At 36.8% G+C, this 25,794-nt stretch overlaps 1 protein-coding gene across 1 annotated transcript in view; it reads right to left on the bottom strand.

Annotated features, from left to right (window-relative positions):
- Positions 1-25,794, bottom strand: part of SLC9A9 (solute carrier family 9 member A9) — a 209,440-nt gene that overhangs the window by 106,542 nt on the left and 77,104 nt on the right. The window contains exons 7-9 of the mRNA XM_086468065.1: positions 20,395-20,533; positions 19,450-19,555; positions 8,773-8,861 (exon numbers count right to left, since the gene is read on the bottom strand). Coding sequence (XP_086324191.1) covers positions 8,773-8,861; positions 19,450-19,555; positions 20,395-20,533 — 334 coding nt within the window. The remainder of the gene's footprint in view (positions 1-8,772; positions 8,862-19,449; positions 19,556-20,394; positions 20,534-25,794) is intronic.

Raw genomic sequence — 25,794 nt, forward strand, 5'->3', positions numbered from 1 at the left:
TAACTTTAATTAACAGTAACCATACGTACTCTAAGTATGTGATGTTAAACTGCACTCTGCTCTGTTCCAGCACTAGATGTTGATAATGGCAAGAAAATGTTCATAGCCCAGGATTAGGTTTATTTTGGTTTGCTTTTTCTCCCTGTGCATTCCACAGTTAGAGTGATGAGGAGGGTGGCAATAATTAGGAAGGCACTTGATTTGGCAGCCTATGTACTTAGAGAAAATTATCTTCACAAAACTAGATATGCTTTACAGAGGTGGGGCTCAGTGCTGAATATTTGCATAGATGCAGACTTAAAAGGTAAGTGCTAGTTACCCACAGTAAGGAGAAATGTTTCAGAGGTCCAAACACATCAAAGCTCTTGTGAGAAGAGAGCGCTACAATAACATGATCTGCATAGTTATACAAACCATCTTTTTTGATTCTGTGGTAGCTTATGTAGGCCTATACAGTTTGACTCCACTGAACAGATGAAAATGTATGAAAGTCTCATTTGTGATTCAGGGCATCTCTCAAAGAAACTACAGTATGTGTCTCTGTTACCTATTTCTCCATATGCCAATGAGATTTTGGCTTATAGGTTTTAATTCCGATTGGTATATGGTAGCTAACTGCTGGCATCTGCTGCTGTGCTGTAAGGAGTAAACTATAACCTTAACAATCAAAGGGCTTTATTAATATTTAAAGAAATTTTTTAATGTTTAAACAGACTGTGAAAACTTTAATGAAGCCATTTGGAAACTAGTTTGCATATGGCATTATGCTCCTTAACCTACCAGCATCAAAAATTACATCATTTTTCTATGTAGAAACATTGCTTTCACTACAGTTCCGTCTTTCTTCAGGGTATGAATTACATTGGAGCATGTGTATTTTCCAGTTCCTGTGCTTAAGCAAATTGAAGAAAAGTTGTTTTCCTTTGTTTTTCAAGAGAAGTTCTCTTTTTTTGTAGGTCTAAAATACTACTTTTATTCCCAGGGGAGTGCATGTGTAAGATACTAGGATATCTTGTTCCATACAAAATGCTGATGACAAAGGGACCCATGCTTGTTGGGAACTAATGTGCAAATAAAATCTGCACATTATTCTCAGTTAAGGAATCACTAAAGCAGGTATGACAAAACAGAGGAAAAATGGAGGTTAAAGAATGAACTATAGAATATTATTCTAATAGTATATGAAGTATATTAATATTCTAAAGAGATTTCTGTACGTGGACAACCAATATTTTCAGTATGGATAAGATAGCTAATTTAGCTGCATAATTTATTATTTATATCATAATTATTGATATACGACAGTTATAAAGTCTGCTGTTATCAGTTTACTTGTAGAAATGTTTCCTAGCTGTTTACCATCCACCATGTAGCTCACAGCTAAAAGAGAGGAAACAATTACAGCATTTCCACATAAATTTAGGGGAAGCCACATGTAAAGAGACTGCAGATTAACATTCTTTTAGCATGGTTAAGTAATCAGGAACATCAGTCAGATAATGAGGGATTTTGTTAAGAAATTCAGGTTGAAAGACATGATAGCATAATTCCTTTTGCAGAAATCAAGATTTTTTTTGTGTGTTATGATTCTTAAACCCATACAGTAAGCAGCTTTAGCTTTCTTTATAGCATTACACTATTCTACAGGGTTCCATAAATCTTATGGTACATCTGGTCAACAATGCATCTGGCACCTTTCCAATCTTCAGCTTTTTCTGCTAAACACAGAAAATAGCTGTGTAGAGAACTGGAATTCATTGTACACTTCCTGTCAATTGCAATCTATTTTAAAGGTAATAATTATTACAAGTGCTATGCATGTGGTGCATGTTCAATTAGAGATAAGAAGGCAATTTATAAATGAGGGCAGCCTGTTTGTAACAGACCCAGTGACTCTGTAGAGACGCATTGAGTTAGCAAGCTATGACAGTCCAGCTCAGGACTACATGGCTTAGCCAGCATGCAAGGGATGCAGCTGGAGCTCGGTAGTGCCTCAGGAGGGAGAACTGGAAGTTGTAAGGGGAAATGCAGGATAAGAGTGAGGTGTTGATTCACTTCAGGGTTCTTAGGCTAGAGTCGCAATGACAGTCAATATCTAGAGATATATGAGCTTTTGGACTTTTAGAAGTATCTAAGACTGTGGCTTCTGTTGTTTTCAATATAAGATAAGTGTCTCAAAGTTAGTGGAAATTTCTACCTACAGTTTCAGGTATCTACTCCTAACAGCTAAATGCAGCATAAACCATTCTCTTTTTAACTCTGTGCTTACAACTTTTTATGTCTGTATCATTTTCTTCTCTCAGAAAGAAAAAGAACAGAGGCATTTCTGTGTCCTCCCTGATTGTTTTGAACAGCTGCAAAACAAAGGTTTTTTTATAGGCCTTGTCTCCAAAAAAAAAAAAAAAAAAAATCTGGGTGTAATATAAGAAAACAAGAGCAAGGTTTTTACCTAATTTCCAAAGTATGTACTTAAAGCAAAACTGATTAATACAAGGGCAAAACTATACTAATACTATTCCAACACAAATAAATCTTTCCAAATGTGATTCTTGTTATTAGAAGTAGCTGCTTCTTCAGATGTTTCTATTGACCACTGTAAGTTGGTTGCCTGGACTTCTTCCTGAGCAGCACTCTCTGAAGCCCCAGTCTTTATTGCTTTTGAGTCTGGTTTCTCAGGGGTTCAAGGAGGTTGGAAATTAGGGATTTTTTTTTGTTCAGCTGCAGAAAGGAAACCGTGAGACAGAAGGAGACAGTGCCTACCAGAGCTAACTTTTATTCTCAATCTCCTCTTAAATGGAAGGAAGTACTTTGTGCATGCAACCTGTTTAATGCTAACTAGGACATTGGACTTTATTGGATCCTTTATGCAAGGACCTCTTGTATACTTTTTGAAGAGTGCCAGACTTGAGTCCCATATCTGTCTTAAAAAGAATTTCCAGTTTACTCTCAGACAGAGTATTAGCTAGCAAATGTATTATCTTGTATCAAACAGCTAATGGTGCTATATACCCCAGAAGTTAATGAAAAAAACATTCTAGTATGAAATTTTCCTGCAGGCATTGTGATTGTGGTGTGCTGGGAAAACATATTCCTCCTGCACAACATATATGCAAAGAATGATTAGAATCTGCCACTGGTGGTAATCTTGTTTGAACGATAACTTTCTTTTCTCTCATCTTTCTCTCTGCCCATCACTTATGTGGAAACACCTGACCTCTTGCAGTGCCTTAAAGGTCACTTTTTTCCCAAGTAGAGTTCTTGAAGAAATCATAACAACAGCTACCAACTAGGTTGCTCATTTCAAACAGATGAGAATTATGTTTTGTAGTGGTTTATGCTTTGCTAATTATCGAGGACATTTTTCTTTAAGTACGGTTTTCCTCGGTCTAGAAATACTCTCAAATTTTTTAGAACTCAGGAGACTGAATTGTAAGAGCCATTATATCCTGATACGTGTGGCACTCTCTTCCTAGAGGTGTAAACTAATTATCTATAAACAGTCCAATGTCTGATAACAGGGGATTAACCAGAGATAGATTAATATAGGCTGTGTGCTTTAGAAGTAAGCACAGCTCTAATTGTTTGGTCTCTTAAACACTCATATAAATAGCAGGACTAAAGCCACAGGGCACACACATGTCCTGTGTGACTGTGGAGGGTTTAAGATAAGGGCACTAAACCCATTTCATTTTTTGCTATTGCTCCCTATGATTTTAGAGGATTGCTTCTCCCAAATACAGTATGGGTGCTAGGTATCTGGAGTAGGACCCCTCACAAATAGCAGATTGCTCTGTATTGCCACTGTCAAACCTGCATCAATCTCAGCTGCTCCCCTTCTCTCACAGAAAGATAAAAGCAATAGCTGCAGTTCTGGGCATGTGTTTTTAATAGCAAACTCAGGAGAAATCATTCTACTATTGGACCAGAATTTGCAGTGCATTACTACTTTTCTTATGAGAAGACACCTGACAGAAGAATCCTATAAAATAGTCATTATGGCATGGATCTAGAGAAAGGAAACTTGTTGTTTCATTTCTGAGTGTAAGGCTGCTTGTAACTTGTTTAAAAGGTATTTAGGCCAGCTGAAAAGCAGTAAATGACTAGATCGGTGATCGTCTTTTGTTTGGATCTAGTGAGCCGAAGACTGACTTCAGCCACTGCTTTGCCTTTAGTTCTATAATGATTTTTTTTTAACTAAACATTGTCTGATGCTGTCCAGGAACCAATCCTTTGATTAATTGATTCCTCCCCCCCTCCTTCTTCAGTAGATTTGGACATCTCCATTGTCATACACTTTAAGTATACTATCCTGTTCTGATCTGCTTCAGAAGTGAGTCTATAACTATGGATGGAACAGCATCAATTCTAAAGTCCATATTGAGGCTATTTGATGACATATCAGGGTCAACAGACTATAACGATTTGATTTACAGTATTTGAGGAATTAAAAAAAGTTTCATGACTGTTTCAATTAACATGATTAATTAGCATTAAATTAATATGCTTATAAACCCAACCCTTTTACACCAAACTGTCTTTGGAACACAGCTCAACTTATGATCCAGCAATCAGCTGATTGATCACTAGCTGGTTGCATTGTTGGAAAACGTGTAGCTATATCATAAACGAGCTAAGCAAGTTTTGAAAACTTAATGCCTTTTCAAGGGATTTTCAGGAGATATTAGCTGCTCCTCTACTAAGCGTTGACTTTTAATAATCAGAGATAAATCATGTCTGCTTTATAGTGTGGAGATTAAAATTTGAAGCAATCAGTACTATGTCCATCAGTGAGCAGAGCTCAAAGACCAGTCTGAACTTTCAGTCCTTCAGTGTAAGTTAATTTGCTCAAGCAGTCCTAGCAAGACTACGTGCCTTGGTAAAGTTACTCAGAAGTTATGCAGCAGTGAGTTCTCTTGTTTTACCTTTACCCCATTCTCAAGCTTGTGTAAAACCTTTGAGGTGAAGGGCCACTGAAATCTTGATGTGGCGTCTTGTGCATACTGCACACCCAGTGCAGCTGAATAATCAGGCCAGAAGCTTTTGTCCATAAGGCAGGTGTTCCCTAATGGGTTTGCTATCAGAATCAGCAAAAAATGTGAGTAACTGTTTAACTAGTAATGTGGTTAGAAAGGCTGTTACACCTAATTTGAGAAAGCAACCTTCACGAGCTTGTTAGACACAACTGTTTCAGAGGTGACTATGTAAACAAGGATTAGACTGGTGGGATGAATGGAGACAGGCAGGGCAGCATGTGACATGCCCTCTTGCTGGCTGGACATGTTTCCCTGTGCCCTCTAGTAATCACCTGGCTCTACTTCCTTAGGAAATACATTTCAGATTTCCCTTTCCAGAATTTATAACTCACTGGCACGTATTTTGACTGAAAGCAGAATTCTCCATATCACTGCACACTTAACCAAAGACAGGTATTGCCCTATTCCTTGGTCTCTGCATTGTGGTTTTTCCCTGGAGTTTAAGAAACATAACCAGAAAATGATATAACTCGTACATTTATAGCCATTAGAGAAAGTGAGAAGCCTCCCTTAATGCTCCACCACTAGGAAACTGTGCTGGTCTTTGCTTAGCATTGGAGTGAAACTGATAGATGGCAGAGCACAATAAAAAATAGCAAGGAATGCCTTTTCCTCCTGTAGAAAACACAGTATTGTCCATGCATCCCTTTCTAGAGGTCACCTGTAGGGATTTACAGTCCGCCCGCTTTCAACAAACCAGTAATTTCTAGTTATCTGGCAACACCCTGACCAGCCACTAACTTAATTGTAGTTGGGCAAATCATCCTAACCCAACCGTACATTTGAAGAACCTAGTGTAAAAATCTGAACTATAATGTGCCAAGATTTAGAAGCGATGCTTGTTTTCCTGCAGCATAATGTGAGGTTATACTAGCAGCTGTAAATAACTCTAGAGGAAGCCTCACAGAATCAAATATCTTTAGATCAGGTTCTAGCAGTTTCATCTTCTCCTTCACTAAAGATATATTGGATAAATTAAACTTGAAATGTATGAAACTCAGGAGCACTCTGTTTGACCTAGCCTTGTTGCCATGGATGGTAGTGTCACTTTTAATGTTAAAATCACTCTGACCATAGTCAGGTCAACGATGACTTAAAAATACTGCCATAAAACATAATTCATGTTAAAAACAAACAATAAAAACACACAGAGAATGTTTATAAATACTTAGTAAGAACTGGGATAACTGGATTGAATAAAAACTCTCTAAAGCCTGCATTTTCACTACATCTTTTTTTATCTTATGACAGTGTTTAAAAAAAAAATATGTTGTTTGTGACAAGAACTGTGTTACTTTATACTTTCAGATTCTGTAAGTTTCAGGTACTTGATCTAATATTTCTCTTTCATGGAATGTTAAACAGTGACTAGATAATAAAGGATACATGGGGACTAATAATTACACGGCATCTTAACAGGCATTCTTAGTTCTTAAATTTTCATTTAAGAACTGTAGATAAGTTTTCATTTTATAGCAATATAAAATTATAAAATATAAAAGGAAAATTATACTTGCCCTTTTTCCTTATTTATCCTTTTAGAGCAAATGATGAGGTATTATGAGAAATGCACAACTCCTCATCATAGCCAGAAATACCACCTCTATAACTGTATACTGAATTTTACCATCAGGCTATGAAATTTTAACAGTTGGTAAAAAATGTAAATAAAATTATGTGAAGCAGCAGAGGAAAAACATTTGTTTAAAAACAGCTAACATAATTTTACAGTCTTATTTAGTTTTAAATCTAATTTTCATGTTTTTTGTTAGCTTTAGCTTCAGCCTTAACTCACTGTTTTGTCAGTATGCATTGCAGTTCACCAGTCCTTATTGAAAGATCTGTCATATTGCAATAAAAGAGAGAGACTGCTTTGGAATAATTTTATAAATGAAAAGCCCTTGATTTTGGCCAGTAATGAGTAATAAAAATGACTTAGGTTGGGAGCAAAGCTGTCTGTCTGAGCAGCAATATTCATTTAAAATGCACTGAAGTCGTATATGATTACGAGAATGCCAAGTGTGTGGCTTAGTAAATTTGCTTGAAGAGAATTCTTTGGGGGAGAGAAAGAAAGAGGCAGTGCAAGTCTCGCTGAAACAGCTGCATGTGAAATGGTAATCTTTGGATTAGAAAATAAATTAGAAGAATTCAAAGGAATTTAACAACAATTTTTGAACCGTATCGTAAGGGAGTCTGAGGATTAAGAGCTTATGGGGGAAGAGGAAAAACAGAATAGAAGGGGTGCATAAAATTCATAGCTCCATAGAGAAACACCTAATCCCTTTTCTGTATGTTCAACGGTAGAGTTAGTTTATTTTCCCTGTTTTGTTTTGCACTGTTGAATGGAAGGGAATAAAAGACTAAACGTGAACAAAACCAGTATGCATTTAAATGTTAGTTAATTCTGTAGTTGAAAAGGTTCATATGTAATTAAAAATACCGTGGCCTTTCTTTTTCTCTATCTGAGGCTATGCATCACTAAATCATGCAGATGAATTCCTGAAAAAGCCTTGTATTCAAATTGTAACAGTTGTATGCAAGGGTAGTAATGGCATATGCAATTCAGAATTTCTGCAAAATAGAAACAATTCTGTAGTGGATATAAACATTATTCCTGTACGATACAGTTATCAGAGAAAGGTTCTCTTCTCTGCTGGAGTACTTCTAAAAAGCATGATCTTCTGCTGGTATTGATCAGCAATCTCTGCAATTGTCCTCTCTGTAATTGAGAAGACTTATCCTGTTCAATAGCTAACACTCCATTCTGGAAGTACTGACCAGAAACTTTTTTGTGATTTAAAATCTGAGTGTCTGACAGTTGAACTGATACTGTGGCCAGTATTTTTTCCATCAAACTGTTTTTGATAGAAAATTGAATTTTTGATTAAATTGACATGTGCAAGAAGCAATGAAATATTCTAAGTAAGATTTCCAGTGCTCAAAATGGAGAAATTGCTGAAAAAATTATGAGATTGCATCATGGAAATTGTAGTCTTGGAACATATGTTTCCATTTCATTCTAAGAGATGGATTTTCTACAACCTGGGGTTCCTGGGACACACGAGTCAACATTGAAAGTCAAGAAAACTGCATTTAAATGACTTCTCTCAGGATCTAGGTGAATAGAGATGTAAAATTACTCCATGTGCTGAAAAGTATTTTGAACATTGCAATGCCATATATCTAGTACTGATAAGAGTCCCAAGTTTTAAAAAGTAATTACGATTGTGCTAGTCACCTGTTCAAACAAAACAGATGACCAAATTTCTCATGTCTCTAAACTCTAAATAACACAATGGAAAAACCTCACTATCTTTCTAATTATGTCAGATTCTTAATGAGGCAGAAATTAAACTATGTCATGGCTCAGGTCTGTAGGCCAGACTGCAGTTTATACATTCCCTTTGCAAAAATCCACATCTCGGACTACTTCTCTCTTATTTACCAGAGGTCTTTGATTTCCTTAACTTTGTAGTATTTTTGTATGAATGTTAGCATAAACTGTTATCTCCATACCCTTATCTCCTTGACTGACATTTCAGATCTCTTGAAGGACAAATTCTTATATATTTTGTTTTTCCAGAGAATTGTTACTGTTTTCCTGGCAAAACCTCCAGTCTTTCCCCTAATGAAAACATAAGCCTCTTCCTTTGCATTAATGAGATCCCATCCAGCTACATTCCAGTACCTCTCTGTATTTCTTACACCAGTTGAAGACACAGTTATTTCCACGCCCTACCTGTTTGGTTCTCATTTTGGAATCTGGTGACAGGTTGTTGTAGGTATAATGGGCCTGTGTGACTCCACAGAAAAGGACTGCAACAATACCTGAAATTCAAAGAAAAAAGTTAGCTGCTTCCATTTTCTTGCTTAGGTTTGCGTAAAAAGGCTAATTAGATTATCAACAGCATTTTATAACAGAAGAACCTTATGTTTTATAAAAGCATCTTTCAAACAAGCTAGATTTTTTTTCCTTTGCTAAAAATCTTGAAGGTCTTGACTCTTCTACCTGGTTCATCGTGCATTCATAGCATTTCCACTGCTGTGTATTTGGCCCAAAACTCTAGAAAACTTGTTTGAATTAATATATGGTAAGATCTGACCATAATTTTACTGACCTTTAGGCAAGACTAACATAATTTTAATATGAAGGACTTCAGACTATTTGAAAATTTTGGCAGAGACTAAATAGGAAGGGAAAAAAATAATTTATTGCATTTAAATGGTTTGAGTGTGTAACAACGTGCAAGGTGGACAACACCACACTGCTTGAAAGTGATGCTCTGGCAGGTGCAAGCTGCATTGCCCAGAATGACTAGGTCAATGGCTGTAGCTGTGTGACAGTAATTATACTTCCCAGTTTGTGGAAGGTCTTGAAGAACACAGCAGCAGGTTTGTTAGGAATAATAATAAAAAATTTGTATTATAGTGGTATTTCTTATTTTTGAATACTTCCCCCGTGGTTCTAACTAACTAGAATCACTGAGTAGTGTCACTGTAATGAAGTATTACAATTAAAGTAGCTGATAAGAATGTAACTGCAATTTCCTGTCAGCTCTGGACACAGATAAGGCAGAAAGAACCCACACAGGGAGAAAGTGGAAAACCCAAAATAAGTGTCCACTAGTAACCGTATGTAAATGCCCATGGAGGAAGAAAGCGCTGTGCTTTTCTTAAACTTGGGGCATGTCTTCATAGATAATTATTTACGCAAAAGCTCAAGGCTTGTTCATGTCCATTCTGATCATCGCTACCCTGAAAACCTCCGCATACATTTCCTGAAGCATGTGGGGCGTGCAAGTTCTGCTTGGTTTCCAGATGCTCACCATGGAAGCAAGCACTGGTTTTGCACAAAGCCAGCCTGCAGTGTGATCACAGCATGCCTGTGATCTCTGGGGCTCATGTACAAGCAGTTTTGCACCATCCACCCCACAGTGGTTTAGTTCTTGTGCCTTTCAGCCCTTACTCACTGCCTCCTGTTTAAGAGCTACAACATGCCCTAATGAGCACTTTATTTCTGCTTCCTCATGGGCTGCTCTGCAAATTGTTAGGTAACTTTTAGCTCATAGGCTGCTCATGTGTACTGAAATAACACTAATGAATCCGGTGAAACACATTGAGACAACAAAGCAAGAAAAAAGATACCTGTCCAGGTTTAGGCAATATATGCCCTTGCAATGTGACAGTGCAGCAGTTTTTTAGGTATTTATTGGGTTAAACTAACATGAACTGAAACATACAAACCAGTTCTACTGGAAGCAAAGAGCATGAAGTAGAACTGTGAAAATAATGCCAGTCTGTGCCTTCAATCCTCAACTTGAAACCAGATAAGCTTCCTCTGTCTTCTCCAGGATGGTGAGTTTCCTGAATTTACAAAGGCCAGCAAGAAGAGGCTCAGTAAAGGGAAAGAAGCTACAGTGCTTCTATATTGGTGAAACCAATATAAAACAATCTGTTACTTCAGAAGGATTAATAGGAGCAGCCCAGGCTTCACAAAGTCACAGGAAAAAAATGAATGGTAATGTACTGAACAAGTGTCAGCTGAAAGTGCTGATGCCTCAATAGGTTCTTCAGACCTCTAAATATTTGAATTTTAGCAGCAAGAGGGCCCTGAAGCATGTTATAGATAAGGAGACATGGCAAAGTAAAAATTTTGGCAACACTGAAACTATTTCATTTGGGGGAGTCTGTGTGCGTGCTGGAACAGCACTCTATCACATACCAGTTAAAGTAATTACTATCTTACCTTGTCTTTCTCAAGTTTCTGATTCTCTTTGGATTGCTAACCATGAAAATATTGTCCAACTTTCCTTACATGCAAGCCCCTATTGTTTCTGGGAAGAACTGAGGCCTGGCATTAATATGCCTTTGACGGAATAAAAAAGTATGGAGTAAAAAATTCTGGGATGAATTTGGCACAAGGGATAACTGCCATCAGAAAGTATGAGATGAGAAAAATGAGGAAGCAAATTTTTTTTTTCCCCTCAGAAACCACTGCGGACATGTTCTTTTTATATTGTAAACTTAACTGTACTTCTATAGAATACAGTCTCTGTAACCAAGAGAAATTCCACTGAGCTTTAACTGCTGTGTCTTTGTTGTTGTTTTTAATATTAATTTTCTTTGATATTTATTTTTTTTTTCTTCACTAAGACTTTTCTTCACAATAAATAATGTGGGGAGTAGTGAGATTGTCACTGCCTCAATATGTTCTGGGAAGGTCATGTCTTCATGAGGTCTAATTGTTCTCTTAAATGTGTCTAAGTTTTTTGTTGTTTTTTTTTTTTTCCTCAGTAACTGTATTTGGTTGTGCAGAACTGCAGAGAATTAAAAATTCACAAGGCATTAATAATATGCAATGGGATGCTCGAATAATGAAATTTCAGTTAAAAAATATAGCCAACCAGTAATGTTGCTAAGTGTCACTAGCTCTAGGCTCAGTAACAGAAATGGAGATGAGATTCTGATTCACTTCTACATGAATCATCATCGTGCCAAGTCTTGCATTTTTAAAATTGACTATTAAATTCAACTGTGATTATAAAATGTTTTTTGACTCCTAAGAAACTGTTAATTATGGGTAGTGAGAGAACTGAGTGTGTGACGTGAGCAATAAAATGGCCTAAATCTGATTTTACAATACCAATAAATGATGTGAACCATGCAATTATGCAAGTGTAGAAACCAGATACCTTGTTTCCAGGGAAGACTAGGTGAATGCAGTGGAACATTTCAATTGCTACAATTGAAGGATTAATATGTACTAGCCATGTCTCTCGCAATGAATGGTTCATTAAAAGGCTTGGAGAAAATTGTTTGTAGTGCATTTCCATAAAAATGATTACTTAAGAGTAATGACCAATTACCTGTTAATGCAACTACAAAGGAAAGAGAAGTATCTAAAGAGGCAAACACAGAACTTTTTAGTTAAAAAGAAAAAGCAATCTGGATTTCTTTGTAAGACTATTAAAGCTGGATTTTGAAGATAGCTGGGTAGGAAAATACTGTATGAACTGTGTATGGCACAGAAATTAGATTGTTAAATTTTTGCAGGCTTTCTTTCACAGAATAACAGGTAAGACCAAATATGGTAATACTGGAATTGTAAACAGAAAGTATTTGTTAAAAGGGAGGGTGGCAGTTAAATTGGGATGGTCCTTTTACCAGTCCTTACAGAACTCAGTGCCTTAATTTTGGGGTATTGGAGACTCAGCTAACTCTTTCAATGCTGTTACGTTGTTTCACTTTTAAGTGGCAAATTTAGCAATTCCTGAGACATAGTACTGCAATTCCTGAATAAATGCTAACCCAAAGTAAACAGGGAATGTTTTGAATTGGGGGATCAGTTAAGTGCAATACAGCTGCTTGTGTTTATAAGTTACTGAAATTTTTCAGTTTACAAAAAATGAGAAACCTCATAGTAAAATGTTTATAGTCGCTAGTAAACTTTCAGCTGCAGCTCAACCTCTTTGAAGAGATTTTATGGGAAATAAAATCCCACTATTTTATTTGACTTTTTTTTTTCTCTTTGTATGACAGAGAAATAGTGATAGCTTGTTAGCTGTTAATTCAACTAGAGAACTTATTCTTATATTAGTGCTGCCAAATACTTGTAGTTTAAATTGTTGTTAGGATAGAAGCTAGTAATATCAAAAGATAATAGAGGAGCCACCAAGATGATGAAGGGGGTGGAACCCCCTTATGGTGAAAGGCTGAGGGAGCTGGGTCTCTTTAGCTTGGAGGAGACTGAGGAGTGACCTCATTAATGTTTATAAATATGTAAAGGGCGAGTGTCAGGAGGATGGAGGTGGGCTCTTTTCCCTGATGTCTGATGACAGGACAAGAGTCAATGGGTGCAAACTGGAGCACAGGAGAGTCCACACTAACACAAGGAAAAACTTTTTCACTGTGAGGGTGACAGAGCACTGGAACAGGCTGCCCAGAGAGGGTGTGGAGTCTCCTTCTCTGGAGACATTCAAAACCCACCTGAACATGATCCTGTGTGATCTACTCTAGGTGGTCCTGCTCTGGCAGGGGGGTTGGACTCAATGATTTCTCGAGGTCCCCTCCAACCCCTAACATCCTGTGATTCTGTGACAAAGGAGTAACGTACATTTAAATATTTTGCTGACAGTGTGAACATGATAGTGTGAGCATTAATTTATGTTAATCTATAAAACAATTCCTATATTGTCACTGAAAGGCAAAAAATTTTTTTTGATCCTTTCACAAACACGCGAAAGGAAACCTACCCTTGCTTTTTAATACCTGGTGCTAAGAGGGGGAAAAAGTGTGTGTGGGGGGAGATCTGTCCTTTGTCAGAGAAGGGCAGCATGTGCAGTGTGTTTTAATGGAAATATAGAGGTGACTGGCCACAATTTAAACTTCAGGCTTTGCTAATCTGAGATAATAAAACTGATATTTATGTCTCCAACTGTCAGGTCTTTTAGAAGTAAAAAAAGGAATTTATAAAAGAACTCCCAAATTTCTACCTTCTGGGGAAACAAGGGAATGTATAAAATGTATAACTTCATTTGAAAAGATCTATAGGTAAACTGACTGGTTTTCATCCCAACTTTGAAGCATTTCAGAGCTTCAGGGATGCCTCTCTAATGATGCACAACATACTGCAAATCTCACAGTAAAACAAGCAACAGGAACTGATCTTTCACCAAAGGCAGTGAAATGTGTGGAAAAAGAGAACAACGAGGACTGATCAACAGAAATTATTTAACTCGGATAACATTTACTTTGGAGTCATATTTATGTCGGAATATCTCCACAGCACCTATTGGGCACATCCCAGTGCAGACTGAATGTGTGAGTGCCAGGAAATGAGGCACTGTCTTCTGCATCAAATTGTTGCAGTAATAAGGCTACAAACCCGGTAGCAACAATATTCCTATTCAGTCTATTTTCACCGAGGGTGTGAAGTGTGACTAATCATTTTCTTGATACTAAAGCAAAGACTTAAGGCTTTTTTTACCAGACCTGAACCAATGCAGAACCAAAGCTGGTGCTTTGTTCATGAACCTTTCATCTCTGGAATTGTCTGAGGTTGATTTTTAAGCTGAAGTGCCAGAAAGCAACAAAAGACAGAGATGAGGGAAACTTTTAGGCCCTCGGCTGAGGACTGATAATTGGTATTGTACTTGTCTGCATCAAGTGAGACCTGGGCTTCAGTGCTGTACTTTTGCAACCCTAAATGAATTGCTCAATTACATTTAGATTGGAACTCCTATGGTGAGACACAACGGGTTTTATTCTAGACATCCTAAGAGTGCTTACCCTGTTTATCCTGAACTTAGTCACTAGCAACAAAACTCCACCATCCTTATTTCATATAACTGATCATTGATCTGAGCCTAATGCCATGCTAGAATATGTACTTGTCTCTAAAACCAATCACCTTTCTCTTCTCTTTTTTTTCCCACTTACTCTCTTAAAAGTCTATACCTACAACAGGACCTAAATTAGCCAGGTCCAAGCACTGACTCAAGTGTGTACATAGCCTGATCAAGTGATGCTGTCAAAAGGGAGAATGATATAACTGAAACTGTGCAGAGTACAGGCTCTGGCTTATATGTCACCAAATATGTCCGGAGCTTCCTCTAAAGCACAGGATCCACCTGACACCCCCATCTTAGAATACCACATAGATCATCCAGAGCCATCTCTGAAGTCCTACAGGCAAGTGAAGGATTATTAACTAGCTCCATTGTCATCTGTCTCTGTGCAGCAGTGCAAATGCCATCTTTTTATCTATGAAGAGCCTGCTTTCCTAATTAGACCCAAATTTTATCTTTTCCTCCTAGGAGTGGCAGAACTACAGCTTAAGAGAGTTGACATCTCTTTCCTTTTGACCTAGAAGCCAAGCTATCCCTTCTCCCTTGTTACTGGGAGGAGTCTGCCTACTTCTCTGGGACGCGACATGGCACATTACTTATGAATAAAGGAAAGAGAACCATGAGCTTTAGAATTGAAAGCCCAGAATAACTTCCTTTTACAGAATAATGTCAGGTCAGTGAACAGGTATCAACCTGCATTGTGCTCACAGCACTCAGAACTACAGACAGAAATGTTTTAGTAGATACCTTCTGAGAGTGATACAAGAAGAACTGGTCACAACATTTTAAAAAAACAATGAGGTAGATGATGGATCCAAGACAAATTACAGCAAACAGATATGAACAGTGAACAGCCATGAGAATAAATGCACTTTGTCACCAGTACTAAATGAAATGGAAGTTGTTGACATTTGTTCTTGCTATGTCCTAAGAACTAAGGTAGCACAAAACTGCCCCAGTGAGAGACCAGATCTTTGGGCTTGTCCTGTGTACATTAATCATAATGAACTGCTTATTTATTTTTGGAGGAAAAGTCTCACTGTGTGAGACTGTGCTCTTCTGTGACCCCTGAGTAAGAAGGCAGGTGTCAGACAAATCACAAAATGTTCCAACAAGAATTGCTGAGGGTGAGGACACAGCAGCAGTTTATTATCACAAGGTATTTCCTTTACAATGATTAGAAAACAATAATTTTGGGCTGAGCTCTGAAAACCAGTAAAGGAATAAAGATGACCCCCCTCCAACACTTTTTTCTTCAAGACCTCTTGTTTTTCTTAGTTTCACAGCACAAGTGTTTGACATGTAAAAATCGGAGGTGGTTGGCTGTAATTTTGATGTTTTACCCTGATAAATTCCATGTGACTTTGAAGTATGCATTAATTGAATACATACATGCAAATTCACATATATATATTTGAGTCCATTTTTTGCAGGTATATTAATATATTTTTATTTGAATATCTACTTAGCTCAAACAGCTGTAGATAGTGAGGGTCTAACTGAGGTGAATATTAAATGCCCATGTACAACATGGAATGTTTCACAGACTAATGACTGAGTGATCATTTAAAAATTAGTAAATTTTGTCAATTATAAAGCAAGAGAACAAGCAATTAAAAAGTGCAATATGTACTTTCCTCTTTGTTTTGGCAAGTGTTGAAATGTATGATTTTTTTCATAGCCTACTAGTAGATACTCTGTAATGAAGTCTGAAAATAAAAGCAACTATATTAACACTGACCTTACTATAGTGCTCTGTTATTACAACTTTGCTCAGCAGTCAGGAATTATACACTTCAGGGCAAATCAGAAAGAGTACAAATTAGATCCTACTGTATAAGAATCAATTTATCATGCATGTCACAGCTTGATATATCTATAAGATTAATAGCTATAACATTAATCTATAATTTACAGTTATCCATATGACAATAATTGTGTAGTCATCCCAGATTTTTATTTTGATTTGCTGGTTTGATCACATCAATTTTTCAACTAGGGTCAGGCCCATGTATTGTGTGTTATATATCATGGGATATCTTGAGGCAGAGGAATAAAATATTTTATAAAACCTTGACCTGTACTACTCTCCATTTAAATTTTATTTAAAAAGTCTGTAAGCTACATGAATGAGCTCTACACTTACCACATCTGGCAAAACCAGTACAGCCCATTATTCATAAATTATGACATACTTCAATATTAGACTTCAAAAGGCTCATAGTGATTGAAGAACTAGTGTGGAAAGCGTTACAAGAATAAAATTATTTTGCAATTACATTACTTAATAGCTACAGAGAAATACTGATGTCTAGTATTAATCCTTTGAAGTTCATTTAGAAGGAATGAACAGAAGAAACACAATATTCAAGGAAAATTAGGCTGACTATAGGTGTAAATGTACAATGGATCAAGTTAATTTTTGAAGTAAGCCTACTGAAGTCAAAGACTTCAAACTAGGAACTTAGTTAAAATGAACAGAGTGGTTCAGCAATGTCATTGCATGGTTATGATGCTCTCTTAATTCTAACAATTGCTTTTGAGGATAGACACACTTGACTGATGATGTATGCTTTAAGCCAGACAAAGGGCAAAACAAGCCAACTGGGAAAGACTGGAAATGATAGAATATAGATTAAGAGCTGAGTGTGTTCTAAAGGATGATGGGCTTTTCCCTGGGCTCCCTGTGCCTTCTGCAACATGTGCTTCTGCAATATACCCCTGTGGGAGACTGCATGCGGTAACTGCATTTTACACAGATTTCCTTAGCCTGGGTATGAGAAATCAGAGCCAGGTCTGAAATATATACCTCCAACAGAACCCAAGTCAGCTGAAAATTTCTTAACCAAAACAGTTATTCTCCTGCTGAACTGGAAGTTTAAAGTTCTATTTTGAAAGGAGGGGAGTTGGAGCTGTTTCAGATGAGACTGAGAAGATGAAAGCAACATTGAAACTGGTTAAACCAGAAAACTAAAAATATCCATTCTAAAATGTAATGTTAGCACAGTACTAATAAAGCCAATGCTTTTACAAAACACAGCTCTGAACTTCTGAAGCTACAAGAAAGGCTCCATGGGTTTTTTCCCAATCTAACAGCTTCTGACAAAAGCCTTTCACAGAAACTAAATGACAAAGACTCAACCGATAAAACTTTCAAGGTTAAACTTTGCCTCCTCACAACAATGTAATTAAACAATTTCCACCTGAAACTCAGAACACACCCACAAAAAAAGGCTAGTGACAGATCTAAAAGGGCTTGATATGTTTTCCTTGGAATTTGTGCGTTGGCAGAGTAATTTTTTTTTTTTATATGACAATGTCAATTCCTTTATTTATAAGAAATAATTAAATTTCCCCCAAATTTTCTATTTTTTCCCTTAAATTGGAACTTTACTTTGGTTCCACTCTCTTTCTCTGTCTTTCCCTCTGTCCATTTAAAATTTTTACTGTGGCTACTGTAAAAACCATCTGTGGTGTTCAATAATTTAGTCTTTTATTTCAGATATTTTATATATTGCAAAAGAAAAGAGAAATGAAACGCTCTGCAGAGTGACTACCAGGAGAGATTATGCTGTCTGTCATCACATTTGCAGTATGCAAGAAAGACACAGGCCGATTATTTTTCATCTGGACATACAGTCTGTTCCTATGTCCAAGAAATGGAAATTACCTTTGGTGCAGTACCTGAGGCTCTGAAAGGTATCAGTGTTTCCCTTACAAATCCACTTCTATACTTATCAGTTGTGCATTTGCTGAAACATTGCATCCTTGTTTTCAGCTAGGAATGTGTTTTAAAACAGTCTTTCCTTGGAATTCATTGGATTGGGATATCAGTACCTCCAGTAGGAGCCAAGTGATTAACAATCATCCTTCTTTTCTTCCATTTTTATGTAGTAATGTCACATTTTTAAAAGCAGTTAAGACACAAAATGGACTTTTATTTCAGTTCGTATCTGATTTTCTCCATGTGATGGAATACCAACCTGTTGTTCAGTTCATATGCCTCTCATCTTATTAATTGTCCTGAAGATTTTGGCAGTAAGCAGGATGCAAAATTGTATATTTAATAAGGTAAAGCTGCCAGAAGATGCAGATGTTAATACCCATTCAGAAACAGTGTGATTGTGTGGCTAATACTAAAAAAGTAACATGCTGGCTCCGCAGAAGTTAGTAAAAATAGAACTGTTGACTTCAAAAGGCTTTGAACAATTTTGCAAATAAAACAGCACGGGCTGCGATAACAAACCGTTAAGCAGTTTTCTTCTCCTGACTTTCCCTGACATTAATTAGAGTACTACGCTTCAGAGGTGACATCATCAAGAACATTAAAACCATCACGATCTTAGAAACTTTGTTCTTTCAAATCACACTGTACAATCGGTTGCAGGTCTAAGTAATCTGTATCCATTTACAGCTTTTGCCTAAACTTCTGCGGACTCTTTAATGCAGTCCCTGGGTATGTACTTGACTGTGATTGTACAATTTCTTTCCCAGTGTTAAAAAAACCAATCAGATCGCACGTCTTTCTACCTGCCACTGGGACATGACTGTACCTCTCTTGCAAAAGGTGTTGATGTAGGCACAATGCACAAGATGAATTTTTTTTTTTTTAAATCCAGAGGTGGCTGCAACCCACTGGCAACGTTGAGGATGACCTGTTTAGTAATTACTAGTAGTTACTCTGTTTAGTCATTGATAGCTGGGAAAAAGGAGGAGGGACCAGGACATGCAGTGCATACAGAGGAGCACACAGTCTCTTATAGTCACATGGCACTGTACTTACCATCATCTTCAGTCCTAAAGCTGGGCAGAAAGTAGTGGACTAATATGGATGGGACAATGTAGGGCAGGTAGGGATGAAAGACTGAGGACTTTAGCCTGATCTGATGCTTTTGTCTGGAAGAATCATTCAATGTCTCTACAGATACGTTCTTAAAGATTAAACCATGTCCAACATCGTAACTGGTTTTTAGAAGCTTTATATATAATGTCATGCCCAAAATAAACAACCCATTTTCCCCTACTAGAGTTATAAAACTGCTTTTATTCAATAAAAATGTAACACTTACCTGTAAGACCAGCAGCTTCTGCTGATAAGAAGGCACTCCAGGATAGGAGGAAAAACAGACCAGTCTCCAACATAGGAAACTCACACAGCTTTGTAAATTTTGTCAAGTGCTAAAGGATTACTAAGGAAAAATAAAAACCCAGTTGTTTTGTAAGCTAAAATTGCCCCCAACCTGATAAAGGATGAAAGAAAGCAAGCTCCCCACCAAACATCTGTACAAGTCAAATTCAGGAAAAACTGCACAGCTGCTAAATTATCTCAACTGAAGAGGGAAATCCAGCACAGGTTTTCAACAGGCGCATTCTACAATCCATCTATTTCAAGTACTTTTGTTGGTTTTGAACTAGTGCCGAATTGGTTGCATTTGATATTATTTTCCCAGAAAAAGGGAAAATAATTTTGTCCAGTTTTGTTTACATTTGCATCAATGCAAGAAAGATGAACATCACTGCTCTTTCTACAATAGTATTTTACGTCAAGAACTGTAAAATACAAGAAAAAATGCAGGGTAACATATATGCCTTTTATTTCCAGTTTAGGTAAACTGACTGACTTGATTTGTAGTCAAGTGTATTTTTGTATAATTGCTTGTATTTTTGTATAATTGCTGCTAGTCTGTAGTTCATAAATAAGTTGCTGTAGCTCATAAATTCACGTTTTAACCTCAAAATACTTCAAAACACTTTCCTAAAAATGTAATTATTTACAAATAGTAAAATAGAGACCAGAGTCTTCTCTAATGTTAAAAAGAAATGTGCATATTAAGTTCTTTCTGGCTTCTGACAAGTGAAATTTCCTGTCAGTTTATGATTTGTCTATTTGTTTGCAAAATCTTGGATTGTCAGTGAAAAGGTTCAGGCTCAAACTAAAGGTGGTCAGTCTCAGATATTACACATTTTTTCCAACATATATAGATTTTCTCTCCGAAAACAACCATAAAGGATATTAAAGCTGTGACAACAGCATAAGAGGATCCCATGGCAAATGATCCAGCAAAGATGCCCAGAAAATTTCCTACTGACTGGAAGAAAGCAGCAGCATCAAATGCATTGGGATTCTCCTTAGGACTGTAAATAGATATAGAGCTGAAAAGAAAATAAAGGGATGGGGGAGAGGTAGAGAAAAAGAAATAATTAATTCAATCACATTGTTACCATTTTAGAATCAGTCATTGAAAATGGACATTTTCAGGGACTCAGAATGAAAAACAAGGCTTCTTTGGGCTGATAGCAGATGGGAAAGCAAAGCAGATGGAGACTGGGCTGGAATGGTTTATTTTCAAGGTATCACACTGGAAATCAATAGTCTACTGCCAGTCAGTAAATATTTTTATACTAGAAGTGCCATAAAGAATATCGTTTCCAAGCCAACTAAACATTGAAAGGTGGTAGGTGTGCAAGAGAATGGCAGTGAAGATATGTTACTTTGAATTATTTATTGGCCATGTGTCTTCAGAGCAGTTATATATTCATAAATATTCTTGATAAAAAGGGCAGCTTTATTGCTGAGGCTCAAATGGGTTCACAAATCACAGTAGGTACCGAATCTGCAGCAGCGATCTTGTCATAAACTACCTAGTAGTTCCCTTCTTGGTGTAACCCTTCACAAATAGACCTGAAACATTATTCAGAGCTTAACAATAGGAAAGCTTGTGGACAGAATAAACGTTGTCCCACAGAAAGAAACTGCTGCAGTTGCCAAAGGTCGTCTCCTATGTCCCACTCCTGAGTACAGTTGCCAAGAGTATTTGTGAATGGGAAATGATGTCACCAAAGGGAAGGCTGTGCACTAAAGCATTTTCAGAGTTTCAGGGTTGTTATTTGCCATTAGTCAGTTATTGCCCAGAACACAAGCAACACCAAGTATGTATGCCTTTTTTTCTTGTTGAAACATTAATTTTATCAGATACAAAACAGCTCTCAGCCTCCCAAACTAATTAAGCAACATTTTAGAACTTTGTGGTTCTGTTGCTTTCAGTCCTGTAGGTCTTTTATGTTCATTGTCAAAGAAAATGTACTGAACTTGGCATTGGATTCCAGAAAGCAGCTTGGATTGCTGGAAAATGACTGCTATTTTAAGCATTAAAAATTTTGAGTTTTTTAAATGTTTTGAATATTTTAAGTCTTTGCATATTAAGAATGTGATCCCTGCAGTCTAATATCTTCCTTCCATCAGAAGATGAGGCTTAGAGATGAAGCTCTGTATGGAGGGTTTTCTAAACAGTTGCATACATTTAGGAATCTTCAAATAACATGAAGACATGTGAAAACAGATCTCATGCTATCAGTATGTAAAAAAGGCACAAGGATTCTAAAGGCATATGGTGGAGCGCTACTAAATATGAGCGGTGAATACTTATCCACTACAACAGAAATTACTAAGCACCAAAATCTGGTATCTCCAGTTACGCTGATTAGCACCACTACAAAACTAGTGAGATGATTTGTAGTGGAAAGTGCTATTAATATAAGTACACAAAACAGTGTTCCCAGAGGAAATGCTCATCAACAACATGTTGCTATCTAAGTTTTCAGTCTTCTTTCAGCTGTGACTCTCTTAGACAAGGGGTAAGTTATAATTCTTTGCTTCTCTTACCTTCAGATGTTTCTTGAAATATTTGTCATCCCTGGCCTACTAAAAATGTATTGTTTTAGACCCTATATGAAATAAAGAACTATATTAAGCCATAGATACATTCTCTAAACTGATAGAATAGTTCTATCAAAGGAAATCTTATCAGCTGTGATACTGTACATTTATAGTCTAAATTATTAAGTGTATTTTGCATACTTAGGGAGGGCTTTGGTTTAGTTTGTTATTTAAAGTTGAAACTTTTCGGTGGTGTAATCAGAACTGTTAGATCTAAAACTTTTAGGTATGTCTTGACAGCAAAGCAGCCACTTGGTTCTCTGACATTGGGCCCAAAAAAGTATACAGAGACTGCAGCTGCTGTTCTGTATTGCTTAGTGAATCAGGAAATGAGCTTTTGTGCCACTGGTGCTGCTGCAAGCATTGAGTGGTGAATTCAGACAGCTCAGCCTGACTACACCCTAAAAGAAAGGAAAATTGTTCTATTATATTGATAAGCTCTTCTCACAGAAGGCATGCTCAGCAAGAAAAAGTAAAACCAAAAAGTCTTGACATGGAGTGAAAATTTAGTAGTCAAATGTAAGCTATAGCCATTAACTGACCTTCTAGGTATGTTAACCTTATGCTAAGAAAAGTGGACTTTGTTAAGACCAGTTAAGGTTCCAGTTTGCCCTCCAATTTCCCAACAGCTTTCAGGTATGGAAAAAACTAGAAGAAAGCATCCTGCTCTTAATGAGGTTATTTCAGGAACAAATATGGGGTGACTCATTCTCACTGGGAAATTTTTCTACTCAATATGCCCCCCAAACCCCATGATTTTTTAAAAGCATGGTAACACATCATAGGCTCATTATGCTAACTGTGGTTTCTATTCAAAATCTTTCCAGAATTCAGGTCTCCCTGCAGCTCAAAGAGTATTTACTTCTATTTTTCCTCTTGCATTATTCTGTACTAGAGCTATTTGTTTTTCTGATATGTTTCTTCTTTAACACTAACTACTAACCCTTTCAAGCATCTAAAATACATACTAATTTACCTGATAGTTTTTCTATATAAGATGAATTTCAACAGAACAGGATTTTATCCTGTTTATTCCAATACTTCCTGCAAAGCCCATTGATTAACCTAAACCGCAAATTGCAGAGTTTAACACTGGAGAGAACCACAATTAAACTTACAGTGCCTCTACTCTTCTTCCTTTTCCTCAGAGAGCAATTCAAGAAACAAGCTGGCATGACTTGCCATTTCTGCTCTCCGTGCCTGACACAAGAGGGTTTGATCGCAGTTCATTAACAATCAGTGTGTGAGAGTTTGATACCAAATTTGAAACTGTGTTTAGTTCTTAAATATTAGAGGTTATCTAATTGCACTAGAAGAAAAATAGGTTTATTTCGGTAAATTTGAATCAAAGGTGGATTAAGCAAATCCTGAAAATAAACGCAGTATTTTTGTCAGCTCCTCACTGAATTCTTGATAGATATATGTCATAAATACCTGCTCCAGTCCTTACTACCTATCTATCTATATGTAAGTTTGGTAACCTTTCTCTCTCCTTTAGGTTGGAGTTAAGAATAATACTTAGCTTCCTTGCTGGTTCTTACAAGGATTAGCCAGTACTTTCTGTATCAGAAAACTATTTAATAGATCCCTTTTTCTTTCCAGTTCTTCTGTGCTTCCTTGACCAAATAACAATGGACAGCGTCAAGTGCTTTCACAGCTTTCAAAAAGGAAATATAAGCAATCTTTATTTATACACTAAATTGCAAGTTAGGATGTTAGGATAGTAGCTTTTGCTTGAAACAGAGAGTACCAGTTGTACCATGCTGATCATTCTGCTTCTTCCCTCCTATCATCTGTTAAGATCGTTTTAGGATGTCTCTACGACAAGCAGAAGTGCTATTGCAATAGAAATTGTACAGCCATGTTTCCAGTTACTCCTTAATTATTTACTTTTTACATCTTCAGTTATTCTCAAGGAAAATCTCATTTATTCATGAGATCCTTCCTGTAAGTTTTCCCATCCTGTGAATATAGCAAAATGTATTTTCCTTTTAAATAAGCAATTGAAAGCATTTAGGATTAGAGCAATGGTTTTTCAGTGAGTCATGGAAGATTTTGAGGAAAAATCTGTCGGTGAGCTTAAATATTGTATCCTACCTTTTGTTCCTGTCAAGGCCTGATGCGCCTAGGGCTGACATGGCAGCATCAAATAAAGAGATGTTAATCAGTTGTAACTAGCAGAAGAGCACAAAGATAAGCCAAAATGATGCAACACATGTATCAGATGAATTTTAGAAAAAGGCAATATGCTGAAGAAAATACACTCAAGCAGCAGAAGGAAAACCTGTGCAAACAGCAGAAAGTTTTAAATAGAACAATGTGGAATCAATGTTTAGAAATAACCAATAAACAAACTGTTTTGTTCCTTTCCTCCTTGTTCTGTCTATTTGACCAACATGAAAACAAACAGCTTATTATCTTTGGAGAGGAAGATTTGTGTCCACTTGCTATGTCAATGGACACAACCTCTTGCCTAGTGGCCTCCTTCCTATTTGCTGCACTATCATGCACCATATAATACTGTACAGAAGAGAATCAGGAACAATCTAAAGAAAAAAAAGATCATACCTGAAAATACAAGAAGGTCAGATATTCTTAAAACACCTTTTTTGAATGAAGTGGAATCTCCCTCAGGTGATAAATAATTAGAGAACTACACAGTGATTTCATCAGCCACTAATTAAGAAAAATAAAACAGGCCAGGGAAAAAAAAAATTATTCTAGAGTTCAAGGTTATTTTTAAGAGGGAAAGAAGATTATTTTTTTCCTGATATTTTACTTTTACAGAAAAAGGTAGGTCACTATACTGTGTTAGAAAACTTGGAGCTTTCACAGAAGTGGATGGAACTGAACAATTTCTGCTCCCACACAACTTTTTAACTATATAGTTTTCCTAAAAGTGTTGGTAGAAAGCCAAAAAGACAAAATTGTTATTTTCCCACAATGTGAGTGTTTGAACTAGAAACTAGATGTGAAAGCACAGGCATAGCACCGTACACCTACACCTCCTTTTGGAAAATTTTAGGTTGGTAAAGCCTTCCAGACTTCCTCATAAAATAGCTTCTCACACAGTAACAGTAAGTAGATGAAGTATAAAATTGAAAACAAATCAGATAAGATTGGGATGTGAGTATGCTAAGCCAACAAAAGCATGCGTGAAGCACAGAAGGTTTGTGAACAATTAAGGGAGAGCAAAGAGGAGACACACCAGTGCAGGAAGGCTTTAGGACTAGCAAAAGCAGCCAATTGTAACAGTAGTTTGAGTGAACATACAGAGATCCTCTAGATGAAAATTTCTAACAACAAACAAACTGTATTTTTCAGGCGTGTTTAAAACAGCGAGCAAAACAAATGCACAGAAGGTGCATTAAAAGAACATAGATGAGTCTTCTGTACATCCTTCTGTATAAAGAAATCTGTCTCCCTGGAATTTATCCTGACAATATTTGCAAATGTTTAGAGAATTAAGGCTCCAGAAACATGGATTTCACAGAAATATACATACTAAGCTTTCTATTTATTTGTGTATAAGAACTGCAAAAGAAAAGTTACTCATGGCTGAATTACTGCTCAAGTGGCTAGCATTTGAACCTTCATTTTTCTGGGTATTCAAAACTTTTTTCTTCTTGGCAATACATCACCTCATGGATTTTATTTGACTCAAAACCTGGTTTCAGCACACTGGTAGTAGTACTGC

The sequence above is a fragment of the Leptosomus discolor genome, chromosome 7 (genome assembly GCF_034619465.1).
Source record: "Leptosomus discolor isolate bLepDis1 chromosome 7, bLepDis1.hap2, whole genome shotgun sequence".
Classification (NCBI taxonomy): Eukaryota; Metazoa; Chordata; class Aves; order Leptosomiformes; family Leptosomidae; genus Leptosomus; species Leptosomus discolor.